This window comes from Bufo bufo, chromosome 1, assembly GCF_905171765.1.
Source record: "Bufo bufo chromosome 1, aBufBuf1.1, whole genome shotgun sequence".
Classification (NCBI taxonomy): domain Eukaryota; kingdom Metazoa; phylum Chordata; class Amphibia; order Anura; family Bufonidae; genus Bufo; species Bufo bufo.
In genome coordinates this window covers 174,902,519-174,915,852 of record NC_053389.1, presented here as the reverse complement: position 1 = coordinate 174,915,852, position 13,334 = coordinate 174,902,519, and the positions used below count along the sequence as shown (strand labels likewise).

At 49.6% G+C, this 13,334-nt stretch overlaps 1 protein-coding gene across 4 annotated transcripts in view; it reads left to right on the top strand.

Moving 5' to 3' along the window:
- Positions 1–1,058: 1,058 nt before the first annotated feature.
- IGSF9B (immunoglobulin superfamily member 9B) overlaps positions 1,059–13,334 on the top strand; it is a 52,684-nt gene continuing 40,408 nt past the window's right edge. For all 4 annotated transcript variants that reach the window (XR_005775835.1, XR_005775836.1, XM_040415577.1 and 1 more), the window contains exons 1-4: positions 1,059–1,274; positions 8,878–9,069; positions 9,155–9,301; positions 10,010–10,161. Coding sequence is in view for 2 of the 4 variants with exons in the window: in XM_040415577.1 (XP_040271511.1) it covers positions 1,211–1,274; positions 8,878–9,069; positions 9,155–9,301; positions 10,010–10,161 (555 nt within the window). In the remaining 2 variants the exon portion in view is untranslated. The remainder of the gene's footprint in view (positions 1,275–8,877; positions 9,070–9,154; positions 9,302–10,009; positions 10,162–13,334) is intronic.

Here is a 13,334-nt window from a genome sequence, read left to right as displayed (position 1 = left end):
ACAGGAGCATAGAGGGTAATGGTAGGAGCCCACGATGGGGGGAGGGGGTATTAATAATAGGAGCCATAGGGCTAATCACAGGAGCCCAGGAAGGAGAGTTTCTAATGACAGGAGGGAGTAATGGGAGAGTTTGGGAGTAATGACAGGTGCCAGGTTTGGGAGGGGGGCAATCACAGTAACCTGGGGGTAATGACAGGTGCCCTGGGAGGTAATGATAATAGCCCCAAAAGTAATGACAGGAGCCCAGGTTATGAAGGTGGGGCAATGCCAGGACATTGGGGGGGGGGGGGGGGGGGGGACACGACAGTAACCAGGAGAGTAGGGGACTGTAATGACAGGAGCCCAGAGTAATGACAGGAGCAGGTTATTTGGGGGGGGGGGGGGGGGGGGGGAGCTGGTAATGAGGGTCATGACAGGAGGTGTTTGGTAATGACAGGAGGGGGAGGTGTAATGACAGGACCTTTATTTTATTCTTTATTTTTTTGTGGGGGGGGGGGGGGGGGCAGGAGTTAGGGGACTGGGGACGGTTGCAATGACAGGAGCCCCGGTTGTCCCAGGGGAGGGGTGTGAATGATGACAGCACCCTGGGGGATTCAGGAGTAAGGAACGGTTGTAACGTTAGGAGCTCGGTGGGTAACAGGAGCCCCGGGTGTGTTGCTAGGAGGTAAGGAGCCGTGTGACGTCCGGGCGCTGTCCACCACAGTTGGTGCTGAAGCTCCGTCCCGGCCCCGGCGCACTACCCCGAGTCACCCTTCTTCGGGACCGGTCTCTGTTCCAGGCTCCGCGGTTGCTAGCTCCTTGCGCAAGATACTGCGGCTCTGCGTTCTCTACACGGCAACTCACCTTGAAACGGGAGCTCACGACGTCCACAGGTACCTCCCCGTCCAATGCCCGCCCACCATTTACAGCGTAGCAAATCATCTTCCAGATTTCCAGGATGCTGCCAATCAGATCTGACCTTTCCGGGGTGCAGCCAATCAACCCAGTCCGTGGGCGGTGCGAGAATGTAAAGAGCCGGGTTAGGCTGTGGCGCGGTCCTGACCGTACTGCTGGGAGCGGAGAGGGGCCGGGATGGAGAACAGGCAGCGGGCCGGCGCCGAGGTATGATCCGGGGACCGGCAGGACGAGCGAGCAGTGGCGGACACGGCAGTGCGGGGCAGACGGAACGTGTGAGATATGAGGCGGCTCCCGAGCGGCGCTCTGCTCTACTATGATTCGCTATGTGCTCGCTCTGATGGCGAGTGTGACCGGCGCCGGGGGACTCGCTGCTCAAGGTGAGTGCAGCCCCGGGATGAGGCTGATGTGCCCGCACCGTCCCCGCTCTCCCCCTCTCTCTACCGCTGAGTGTCTCTATTAGAAGGGAGGTGACGACCGGGGAGCCGTGACTGATAACCGGGGTTACGGAGGGGTCACCGGGTATAACCGGCAGAGGCAAGGTCATCACTGGCTCTTTCTGAAAACTGTCATTGTCCCAGGGAGCAGGGGAGGGGTCCGGGGTTCCCGGCGTCCCCATCACCCTGTGTCACCTCAGTCACTGCCAAAGAGGAGTCATCCCAGGTGTGATGGTGGAGGATGATTGGAGGTGATTGTAGTAATGATGGTGGCGGAAACTGAACAAGTGATGAAGGTGGATGAAGTTGATAATGATGATGATGATGGTTGTAGTGATGAAGGTGGAGGAGGTAGATAATGGATGATAAGGATGGTGGTGATAGGGATGAAGGTGGAGGAGGTTGATGATGGTAGAGATGAAGGTGGAAGAGGTTAATAATGAATGATGTTGGAGGAGTTTGGTAATGAGTGATGATGGTTCTAGTGATGATGAGGGAGAGGAATGATGAAGGATTGCAATGATGGTGGCAGAGGATGCTGCTAATGATGGTAGTTGAGGACTACAGGTAATGGGTGATGATTATGTCGGAGGATGTTCACAGTGGCAGATGATGGCGAACATATGTTATCTTGGATGATGGTGGATGATGATAATGAGTGGTGGCAGAGGATGTTATGATAGCAGGGAGTGATGATGGTTGAGGTTCTTTGTAATAAATGATGGTTCATGATGAGAGGTGAGATAGGAATAGTGAGTGTGGATGATGTCATTACCATGTGTAACTTCACAAGAGCTTGAATCTGCAGAATGTCCCACTGATCCTGTGAGGAGCCTCTGTGTAGGTGCTTGTTAGGTAATATGTTGTCAGTGCCACCTAACATCTACCAGTATTCAGCCAGAGGTGAGGAGGGTACAGGGTGAGTGTGAGGAACATGTTGGGTGACATACCATAGGTGATGTGCCACCTGTCAGTGCAGGACATCCTTGTGATTGCGACATTTTCATGTCCTTGAGCCCAGATGTTAACTGTACTTGTCCCAGCTCGTCCTGGCACACAGCAGCTTCAGCCTTCTGACTTGTGATGTTGAGGTCGCGGTGAGGCGCAAAACAAATGTAACAGAATGACAATGATCTAAGTTTGCAGAGCGGCATGTCACTGGATGTCACATCCGCGAGTATGTGCTGAGCTGGTGTTACAAAGTGCTAAGCTGAGGGTGCAGGATGGTGTGAAGCTGCGGTCACAGGGTGGATCTAATCTGGAGTCACAGAGTGGTTTGAAGCCGAGGTCAAAGGGTGGAACTGAGCTATGGTTGTGGGGGTGATGTAGAGCTGAGGTCACAGGTGGAACTGAGCTATGGTTGTGGGGGTGATGTAGAGCTGAGGTCACAGGGTTGCACTGAGCTAAGGTTGTGGGGGTGATGTAGAGCTGAGGTCACAGGTTGCACTGAGCTAAGGTTGTGGGGTGGTGTAGAGCTGAGATTTCAGGTGGCACTGAGCTAAGGTTGTGGGGTGGTGTTGAGCTGAGGTCACAGGTGGCACTGAGCTAAGGTTGTGGGGTGGTGTAGAGCTGAGGTCACAGGTGGCACTGAGCTAAGGTTGTGGGGTGGTGTAGAGCTGAGGTCGCAGGTGGCACTGAGCTAAGGTTGTGGGGTGGTGTAGAGCTGAGGTCGCAGGTGGCACTGAGATAAGGTTGTGGGGTGGTGTAGAGCTGAGGTCGCAGGTGGCACTGAGCTAAGGTTGTGGGGTGGTGTAGAGCTGAGGTCGCAGGTGGCACTGAGATAAGGTTGTGGGGTGGTGTAGAGCTGAGGTCACAGGGTTGCACTGAGCTAAGGTTGTGTGGTGGTGTAGAGCTGAGGTCACAGGTGGCACTGAGCTAAGGTTGTGGGGTGGTGTAGAGCTGAGGTCACAGGTGGCACTGAGCTAAGGTTGTGGGGTGGTGTAGAGCTGAGGTCACAGGTGGCACTGAGCTAAGGTTGTGGGGTGGTGTAGAGCTGAGGTTGCAGGTGGCACTGAGCTAAGGATGTGGGGTGGTGTAGAGCTGAGGTCGCAGGTGGCACTGAGCTAAGGATGTGGGGTGGTGTAGAGCTGAGGTCACAGGTGGCACTGAGCTAAGGATGTGGGGTGGTGTAGAGCTGAGGTCTCAGGTGGCATTGAGCTAAGGATGTGGGGTGGTATAGAGCTGAGGTCACAGGGTGGCACTGAGCTAAGGATGTGGGGTGGTGTAGAGCTGAGGTCACAGGGTGGCACTGAGCTGAAGTTGTGGGGTGGTGTAGAGCTGAGGTCACAGGGTGGCACTGAGCTGAAGTTGTGGGGTGGTGTAGAGCTGAGGTCACAGGTGGCACTGAGCTAAGGTTGTAGGGTGGTGTAGAACTGAGGTCACAGGTAGTATGAGCTAAGGTTGTGGGGGTGGTATAGAGCTGAGGTCACAAGTGGCACTGAGCTGAAGTTGTGGGGTGGTGTAGAGCTGAGGTCACAGGGTGGCACCGTGCTAAGGTTGTGGGTTGGCTCTAAACTGAGTTTGCAGGGTGGTTTGAAGTTGAGGTCACAGGATAGCAATTAGCTAAGGTTGCTGGGTAGTATAGTAATGAGGTGACTGTTGAATAACTAACCCTTCTAGTAGGCAGTCTCTGATGTACATAATTTCTAGTGGGTTGTCCTTACCACGTTATGTTCCCAACCATGGAGCTCAGATATTTGGCCCAGTGTGCAGAGGACTGAAGACTTTTTTATTGTCCAGTTGTGAGTTTCTTCCCAGGGACCTTTTATGTTTAGCCGCTTGTAGACACTTGTGAGGACTACTAGGTCTTATTAAAAGGAATTCCTTGCCCAAAGCTTGTACAGAAATGGGCTGTTCTGTCCCCTCAGTCCTGAGGCTTTATCCTGCAGAGTTTTGAAGGCCTCCACACTGTATCTTCATTGCCACCGGTGATGTGGACGCTGACACTCCCTTCCAGCTGCTTTCCCAGTTTCTGCCATCACTTTGTATCCGCTGCTTTTTAAACACCATTAAAATGTTCCCTGGCATAGCAGCTCCCTGCAGCCTTCACCTCATTTCACCTCCTGTGAACACACTGACGGCTGCTTGCTTAAAGAGACAGAAAACCCATGACTGAAGATGGAGGATTAAAGTTCTTGTAGCAGTAATGTCTCTGTGACCTTGAGGATGGTTTGCGTGTGTGGAGTGTGAGCTCTGTAACATAATTTATCACTCTGTTGAAATCTTATGTGCCTTCTCCTCTCTAAAAGCTCAAGTCTTAGTTTCTTAGTGCTGTGGGTCAAGGTTGCAAGGGCCTAGTAGGTTGGAGTGAGCCTCACAGTAGGAGACAGGAACATAGGATATTACAGAGGGTTTCTTCTTGAAGAACATGCCAGACATCATTTGTGTACCGTATATGCCGGCGTATAAGACGACTGGGCGTATAAGACGACCCCCAACTTTTACACTGAAAATATAGAGTTTGGGATATACTCGCCGTATAAGACTACCCCTTTTTCAACACACAGCAGTACATTACTGCATCCCACCACCATCCCTGGTTACCTCTGCCATCCCTGAATCCCACCACCATCCCTGGGTACCACTGCCATCCCTGCATCCCACCACCATCCCTGGGTACCACTGCCATCCCTGCATCCCACCACCATCCCTAGATACCACTGCCATCCCTGCATCCCACCACCATCCCTAGGTACCACCGCCATCCCATGGTATCACCACCATCCCTGCATCCCACCACCTTCCTTGTCCTCCCTCCCTGCCTCCCAGACCCTAAACATGTGCCACCTATACCCTGAACATGTTTTTGTTATGTTATTCTTCATATTCACATATGCACATCTGCGCCGCACGGAGATCTCGCACATGCGCAGGAACGAGATGCAAGCGGCCGTGAGGATCCCGTGTATCCACGCTCGCCGCATGAAATCTCGCACATGCCTAGGAGCGAGATGCGAGCGGATGGCGGTACAAGGAGCATAGAAGGTACAGAGCAGGGGGGAGACATACAAGGTACAGAGCAGGGGGCGGTATACAAGGTACAGCGCGGGGGGGCATATGCCGTGGGTTACATCGCAGCTCTCAGCTGCTGGGGATACAAGGCAATAGCCAGGGCTCTCTCTGTTGATAATTCGGGCGTCCCGGCACTGCAGCGCCCGCCATACCCGGCGTATAAGACGACCCCCGACTTTTGAGAAGATTTTCATGTGTTAAAAAGTAGTCTTATACGCAGGAATATACAGTAATTTGAAAACTGGAAACCAGTAGGCTTTTCTAGCTGCTGTATGTAACCCTGATGGGACCACCACTACACATTCTAACCTGTGACTAGGAATGGCCATGTTTAGTAACAGCCAGGACCTACTGCTTGTCATATAGACCTAGTAGCTAACCAGCCATTGCTAACCCACATTGACTGGTCCATTAGCACATCAGCGCCAAGTAGTGAACATGTAATACTCTACTGGCCTGGTGTCTACTGCTGACCTGCCAGAAATCATGTAGATTCAACCACCTGACCCTGCCACCTGGTACTGAGGAGACTTTGCGTAACCTTTCTCTGATGGCCACTGGACCATGGGCTTCACTTGCTGCTTGCATTGTCCTTCTTTATCGGTCTCCTCATTCCTGGGATTTTAGAGGAATTATATCTCTTGTTTAACTCTGTTTTCAGTTATAGTAAACAACCTGGACTGGGTATGGCGGGTGTTTGGCAGATATTGAGGAGACACCACCCACACGACTGCCCACGCACACGCCTGTATTGATATGAAACATCTTGAAAGTTCTCACTAACACATTATCACTTTCCATCATGGGGCCAAGAATCAAGTGAGAAATTCTTCTCATTAAGTTATTGTTGTGACAATGTTATCACTGAGGAATCTGCAACTGCAGACGTGAAGCTCCTTCAGAGTGTCTCATGTTACAGGAGTAATAAGGAGCCCCATTGTAGCCACAACCACTAAGGAGCAGCACAGGGTTAACACTGGGGGAGAATTAGCCGAGTCCATAGTATGAATGGCCCATATGTCATCACACAGCAGGCATCAAGAGTTGGGTACATACTGGTGATGAGTGTCCTCCTGCTTGAGAGCAGTAAGAGGGTTCACATTCAGCCCGGTCAGTATCAGTCACTTCTCTCATCAGGCTGTGGGTTGTGCAGCTGTCTGGAGCGTGCTGGTAGGCGGGCATGGGGCGCCAATCATTTACTACTGATGCCCAAATTTGGTCAGTTGGTTGGCAATGCATATCACATGTCACATATGTGTTATGTAGGGTAGCGTTCTATTAGGACCTGTCTGTGGAGAGCTTTCAGGTGAGGCCAGTAAGGTTCAGCACCATAGACAGCTCCTAACTCATGTCTATGGATGAACCATGTGTGGCTTCTGCAGTCTAGGCTTTTGGTCCTGGGTTCTACCTTAGGATGTTTGTTTTCTCTCTGGATGTTTCCTTCATGGCTGACAATACCTTCTCTGGCACTGTGTGTGCTGGCTCATGTGCATGGAGAACTCATCTCTATTATAGGAAAGCTAGCATTGGAGGAGAACTGGATGTGCAGGTAATGTATTCTCCGCTGTGGTTTCCTGAAAACGGTGGCATCAGTGCCAACCCTGAGGAGAGCATCTGTGGGAGGTTCTTACACCTTCCTAGTAGAAGTGTCACCGTGTTCTGATCTGTGGTGGAATATGTGCAGACACACAACAGCCGCACAGGACCTACCCAAGCTGCACCTACACACTGCATACAGGACCTACCCCAACCGCACATACACCATATACAGGACATACACACTGCATACAGGACCTACCCCAACCGCACATACACCATATACAGGACATACACACTGCATACAGGACCTACCCCTACCGCACATACACCATATACAGGACATACACACTGCATACAGGACCTACCCCAACCGCACATACACCATATACAGGACATACACACTGCATACAGGACCTACCCCAACCGCACATACACCATATACAGGACATACACACTGCATACAGGACCTACCCCAACCACACATACACACCATATACAGGACCTACCCCAGTCGCACATACACACCATATACAGGACCTACCCCAGTCGCACATACACACCATATACAGGACCTACCCCAACCGCACATACACACCGTATACAGGACCTACCCCAGTCGCACATACACACCATATACAGGACCTACCCCAGTCGCACATGCACACCATATACAGGACCTACTCCAGTCGCACATACACACCATATACAGGACCTACCCCAGTCGCACATACACACCATATACAGGACCTACTCCAGTCGTACATACACACCATATACAGGACATAACATCAGCCGCACATACACACCATATTCAGGACCTACCCCAGCCGCACATACACACCGTATACAGTACAGATTCCAGTCTGACACAGTCACATACAGTACATGGAGACCGGCAGCCACTCTCCCATAATGTGACGGCAGAGAACGCTGCTCTGGTGCTGACACAGGCTCCCACGATCTGGTTATGTCAGTGTTTGTCACTCGGGGTCACCCTGCCTCCCCATTGCTGCCTATTTCTTGTGTGTCAAAAATATCCGCTGATATCTCTCCCTAGAGCTAATGATGTCATCATCAGCCAATCAGATTGCTGGGAGACAGTGCAAGCTACAAACGCGGTGCTGTATGCAGGCTTCCTCATTAGCATTAACCTCTTCATTGCTGCACGGAGTCCACTGGATGTTAACTCCTTACCCCTCATGGAGCAGACTGCCCCCGACTCTAATAAATGTTCCACTTTAATGCTCCGCATATTGCAGGCGTGCAGCGGAGGAGACGTTAGATAATCCACCAACATCGCCTGCCGAGCATCACTTTGAAACAGGGGGAGAGCAGGAGGGTGCGCAGTCCATGGCTCTGCTGGGCTTTTTAACCATGTGTGTTCTAGGGACTATATAGAAGAAGGCCGGTGGTGGGTTGAAAGTGCCATGCCCTCCTGTAACCTGTTCTTTATGGAAAAGGTGGTGCAAGAGGCTGGACATTGCACCCTTATAATTTAACTGAGCCCCCAGAATCCTGCTTGTCATTACGGGGGGCATCTGGCTATGATCCTCTGATGACCACAGCAACATACATGGGGGGCCAGGACTGCACATAACCTGCCTCATACCATGGACCAGGTATGAGACAAGGTTTTAATATAGTTAACATAGAAGTATATGCCCCCTTCATTACTGGGTTCTGGGTTTCAGCCCCCCCCCCCCCCCCCCATTATGATTGTTACATTGCATGGAAAGTAACATTTTATAAAAGTTATTGCTATGTGTAAAGATATCTATGTATATAAGTGTATGTGCATGTACTGTATGTATGTTTGTGTGTCTGCAGCTCTGTATACATATGTGCATGTATCTATAGATATCACTGGAGGTTAGATTTGTGCTCTCCAGAAGGTAGACGCGCACAGTTATATCCTGTGTCCTTTCTGCTCCCGTTGTCTTCTGCTCGCTGTGGACATCACTATGGGTGAAGATTCTTGGTTTCCATGTTTTTTCAGGTGGTTCAAGGGAAGAGCCACAGTTTGTGACAGCACGTGCTGGGGAGAGCGTGATCCTGGGGTGCAATGTCATCCACCCCCTCACTGCCCAGCCTCCTCCTTATGTGGTTGAATGGTTCAAGTTTGGTGTCCCCATCCCCATCTTCATAAAGTTTGGTTTCTACCCTCCTCACGTGGACCCGGAATACGCAGGTGAGTGAAGATAAAGTAGCTGAGCCACCGCTGGTGACCTCATGTGACCCTCCAGTATTTGTGTCTCTTGTCCTTCTGCTGCCAGGCCGAGCCACCCTCCATGACAAGGCATCGCTGCGCATCGATCAGACTCGCTCGCAGGATCAGGGCTGGTACGAGTGCAAAGTGCTGATGCTGGAGCAGCAGTACGACACATTTCACAATGGCAGCTGGGTCCATCTCACGGTGAACGGTGAGGGAATATTGAGCCTTATACTGCAGCTAGGCCAAAGGTTCAGGATGTTGGATCAAGTCATCTCGTGTACTGTTGGCATTTATCAGCCACCGCCATTGCGATGTGCACAGTGTCTCCTCGTAGCGCTGTCAGCAATCACTTGAGGTCTGGCCATTTGAATAGGGGCAGTTAGGAGACTCAGGCTGGTCAGTCTTGAATAGGATGAGAGTTAAAGCCGCCCGGTACACCCGCTGTTTAGCTTTCCTGCTGTGTTCTTATGGCTGGTCATGTGCTCCCCACCCATCTGAACATGTTCTTAAATTCCCAATGATCCTCCAGTATCTTTTTCATTTAGGTTTTACAGCTGTGCCACTACTTGAGGTGGAAGCCCTCTTGGTTCTGAAAGGGGTGCAGAGAGGGTGTGGAGAAGGACAGCAGAGTCTTCAGGGGGATAGTGGGTGTTTGGAGCAGGACATGTTGGATCTTGAGGCCATAGTGGTATGTGGTAGCAGGTTATCCTTCTATGTGTATTAAAATAAACATGCATGCTCAGCCAATCAAAGTATGCATGTTTACAAGGGAGATGCTTCCTGGGCAAACTGTCCCATAGCTTAAAATAGTGAGACTGACAGCCATTACCCCCGGTAAGCTGCAAATGAGAGGTCCCCTGCCGAAAAATAACAGACTGTTTATAATTCACCAGTTTTTTCACTTCTATCTCTTCAGCCCCTCCCACCTTCACAGAAACCCCGCCCCAATACCTTGAAGTGAAGGAGGGCAGCAGCGTCACACTAACTTGCACTGCATTTGGGAATCCAAAACCTACTGTCACATGGCTGCGGGAGGGTGAATTCCTTGGGGGAACCTCAAAATACCAGGTAATATTTCTAAAGGAGATGCTCTTTTGTTTTTAAAAGGAAGTGAGTCTGTGTAATCTGTACACCCAGTATACAGGACAGGAGAAGTGGTGTGTGTGTGTGTGTGTGTGTGTATATATATATATATATATATATATATATATATATATATATATATATATATATATATATATATATATATAGATATATATATATATATATACAGTCAGGTCCATAAATATTGGGACATCGACACAATTCTAACATTTTTGGCTCTATACACCACCACAATGGATTTGAAATTAAACAAACAAGATGTGCTTTAACTGCAGACTGTCAGCTTTAATTTGAGGGTATTTACATCCAAATCAGGTGAACGGTGTAGGAATTACAACAGTTTGCATATGTGCCTCCAACTTGTTAAGGGACCAAAAGTAATGGGACAGAATAATAATCATAAATCAAACTTTCACTTTTTAATACTTGGTTACAAATCTTTTGCAGTCAATTACAGCCTGAAGTCTGGAACGCATAGACATCACCAGACTCTGGGTTTTATCCCTGGTGATGCTCTGCCAGGGCTCTACTGCAACTGTCTTCAGTTCCTGCTTATTCTTGGGGCGTTTCCCCTTCAGTTTTGTCTTCAGCAAGTGAAATGCATGCTCAATCGGAATCAGGTCAGGTGATTGACTTGGCCATTGCAGAACATTCCACTTCTTTCCCTTAAAAAACTCTTTGGTTGCTTTTGCAGTATCCTTTGGGTCATTGTCCATCTGCACTGTGAAGCGCCGTCCAATGAGTTCTGAAGCATTTGGCTGAATATGAGCAGATAATATTGCCTGAAACACTTCAGAATTCATCCTGCTGCTTTTGTCAGTAGTCACATCATCAATAAATACAAGAGAACCAGTTCCATTGGCAGCCATACATGCCCACGCCATGACACTACCACCACCATGCTTCACTGATGAGGTGGTATGCTTAGGGTCATGAGCAGTTCCTTTCCTTCTCCATACTCTTCTCTTCCCATCACTCTGGTACAAGTTGATCTTGGTCTCATCTGTCCATAAGATGTTGTTCCAGAACTGTGAAGGCTTTTTTAGATGTCGTTTGGCAAACTCTAATCTGGCCTTCCTGTTTTTGAGGCTCACCAATGGTTTACATCTTGTGGTGAACCCTCTGTATTCACTCTGGTGAAGTCTTCTCTTGATTGTTGACTTTGACACACATACACCTACCTCCTGGAAAGTGTTCTTGATCTGGCCAACTGTTGTGAAGGGTGTTTTCTTCACCAGGGAAATAATTCTTCGGTCATCCACCACAGTTCTTTTCCTTGGTCTTCCAAGTCTTTTGGTGTTGCTGAGCACAACGGTGCGTTCCTTCTTTTTAAGAATGTTCCAAACAGTTGTTTTGGCCACGCCTAATGTTTTTGCTATCTCTCTGATAGGTTTGTTTTGTTTTTTTCAGCCTAATGATGGCTTGCTTCACTGATAGTGACAGCTCTTTGGATCTCATCTTGAGAGTTGACAGCAACAGATTCCAAATGCAAATAGCACACTTGAAATTAACTCTGGACCTTTTATCTGCTCATTGTAATTGGGAAAATGAGGGAATAACACACACCTGGCCATAAAACAGCTAAAAAGCCAATTGTCCCATTACTTTTGGTCCCTTAACAAGTGGGAGGCACATATGCAAACTGTTGTAATTCCTACACCGTTCACCTGATTTGGATGTAAATACCCTCAAATTAAAGCTGACAGTCTGCAGTTAAAGCACATCTTGTTTGTTACATTTCAAATCCATTGTGGTGGCGTATAGAGCCAAAAATGTTACAATTGTGTCAATGTCCCAATATTTATGGACCTGACGGTATATATATATATATATATATATATATATATATATATATATAATAAAGGGAACACTTAAACAACACAATGTAATCACACTTCTGTGAAATCAAACTGTCCACTTAGGAAGCAACACTGAGTGACAATCAATTTCACATGCTGTTGTGCAAATGGAATAGACAACAGGTGGAAATTGTAGGCAATTAGCAAGACACCCCCAATAAAGGAGTGGTTCTGCAGGTGGTGATCACAGACCACTTCTCAGTTCCTATGCTTCCTGGCTGATGTTTTGGTCACTTTTGAATGCTGGCGGTGCTTTCACTCTAGTGGTAGCATGAGACGGAGTCTACAACCCACACAAGTGGCTCAGGTAGTGCAGCTTATCCAGGATGGCACATCAATGCAAGCTGTGGCAAGAAGGTTTGCTGTGTCTGTCAGCGTAGTGTCCAGAGCATGGAGGCGCTACCGGGAGACAGGCCAGTACATCAGGAGACGTGGAGGAGGCCGTAGGAGGGCAACAACCCAGCAGCAGGACCGCTACCTCTGCCTTTGTGCAAGAAGGAACAGGAAGAGCACTGCCACTACCCCTGCAAAATGACCTCCAGCAGGCCACAAATGTGCATGTGTCTGCTCAAACGGTCAGAAACAGACTCCATGAGGGTGATATGAGGGCCCGACGTCCACAGGTGGGGGTTGTGCTTACAGCCCAACACCGTGCAGGATGTTTGGCATTTGCCAGAGAACACCAAGATTGGCAAATTCGCCACTGGCGCCCTGTGCTCTTCACAGATGAAAGCAGGTTCACACTGAGCACATGTGACAGACGTGACAGAGTCTGGAGACGCAGTGGAGAACGTTCTGCTGTCTGCAACATCCTCCAGCATGACCAGTTTGGCATTGGGTCATTAATGGTGTGGGGTGGCATTTCTTTGGAGGGCCGCACAGCTCTCCATGTGCTCGCCAGAGGTAGCCTGACTGCCATTAGGTACCGAGATGAGATCCTCAGACCCTTTGTGAGACCATATACGGGTGCGGTTGGCCCTGGGTTCCTCCTAATGCAAGACAATGCTAGACCTCATGTGGCTGGAGTGTGTCAGCAGTTCCTGCAAGACGAAGGCATTGATGCTATGGACTGGCCCGCCCGTTCCCCAGACCTGAATCCAATTGAGCACATCTGGGACATCATGTCTCGCTCTATCCACCAATGTCACGTTGCACCACAGACTGTCCAGGAGTTGGCAGATGCTTTAGTCCAGGTCTGGGAAGAGATCCCTCAGGAGACCGTCCACCACCTCATCAGGAGCATGCACAGGGGTTGTAGGGAGGCCATACAGGCACGTG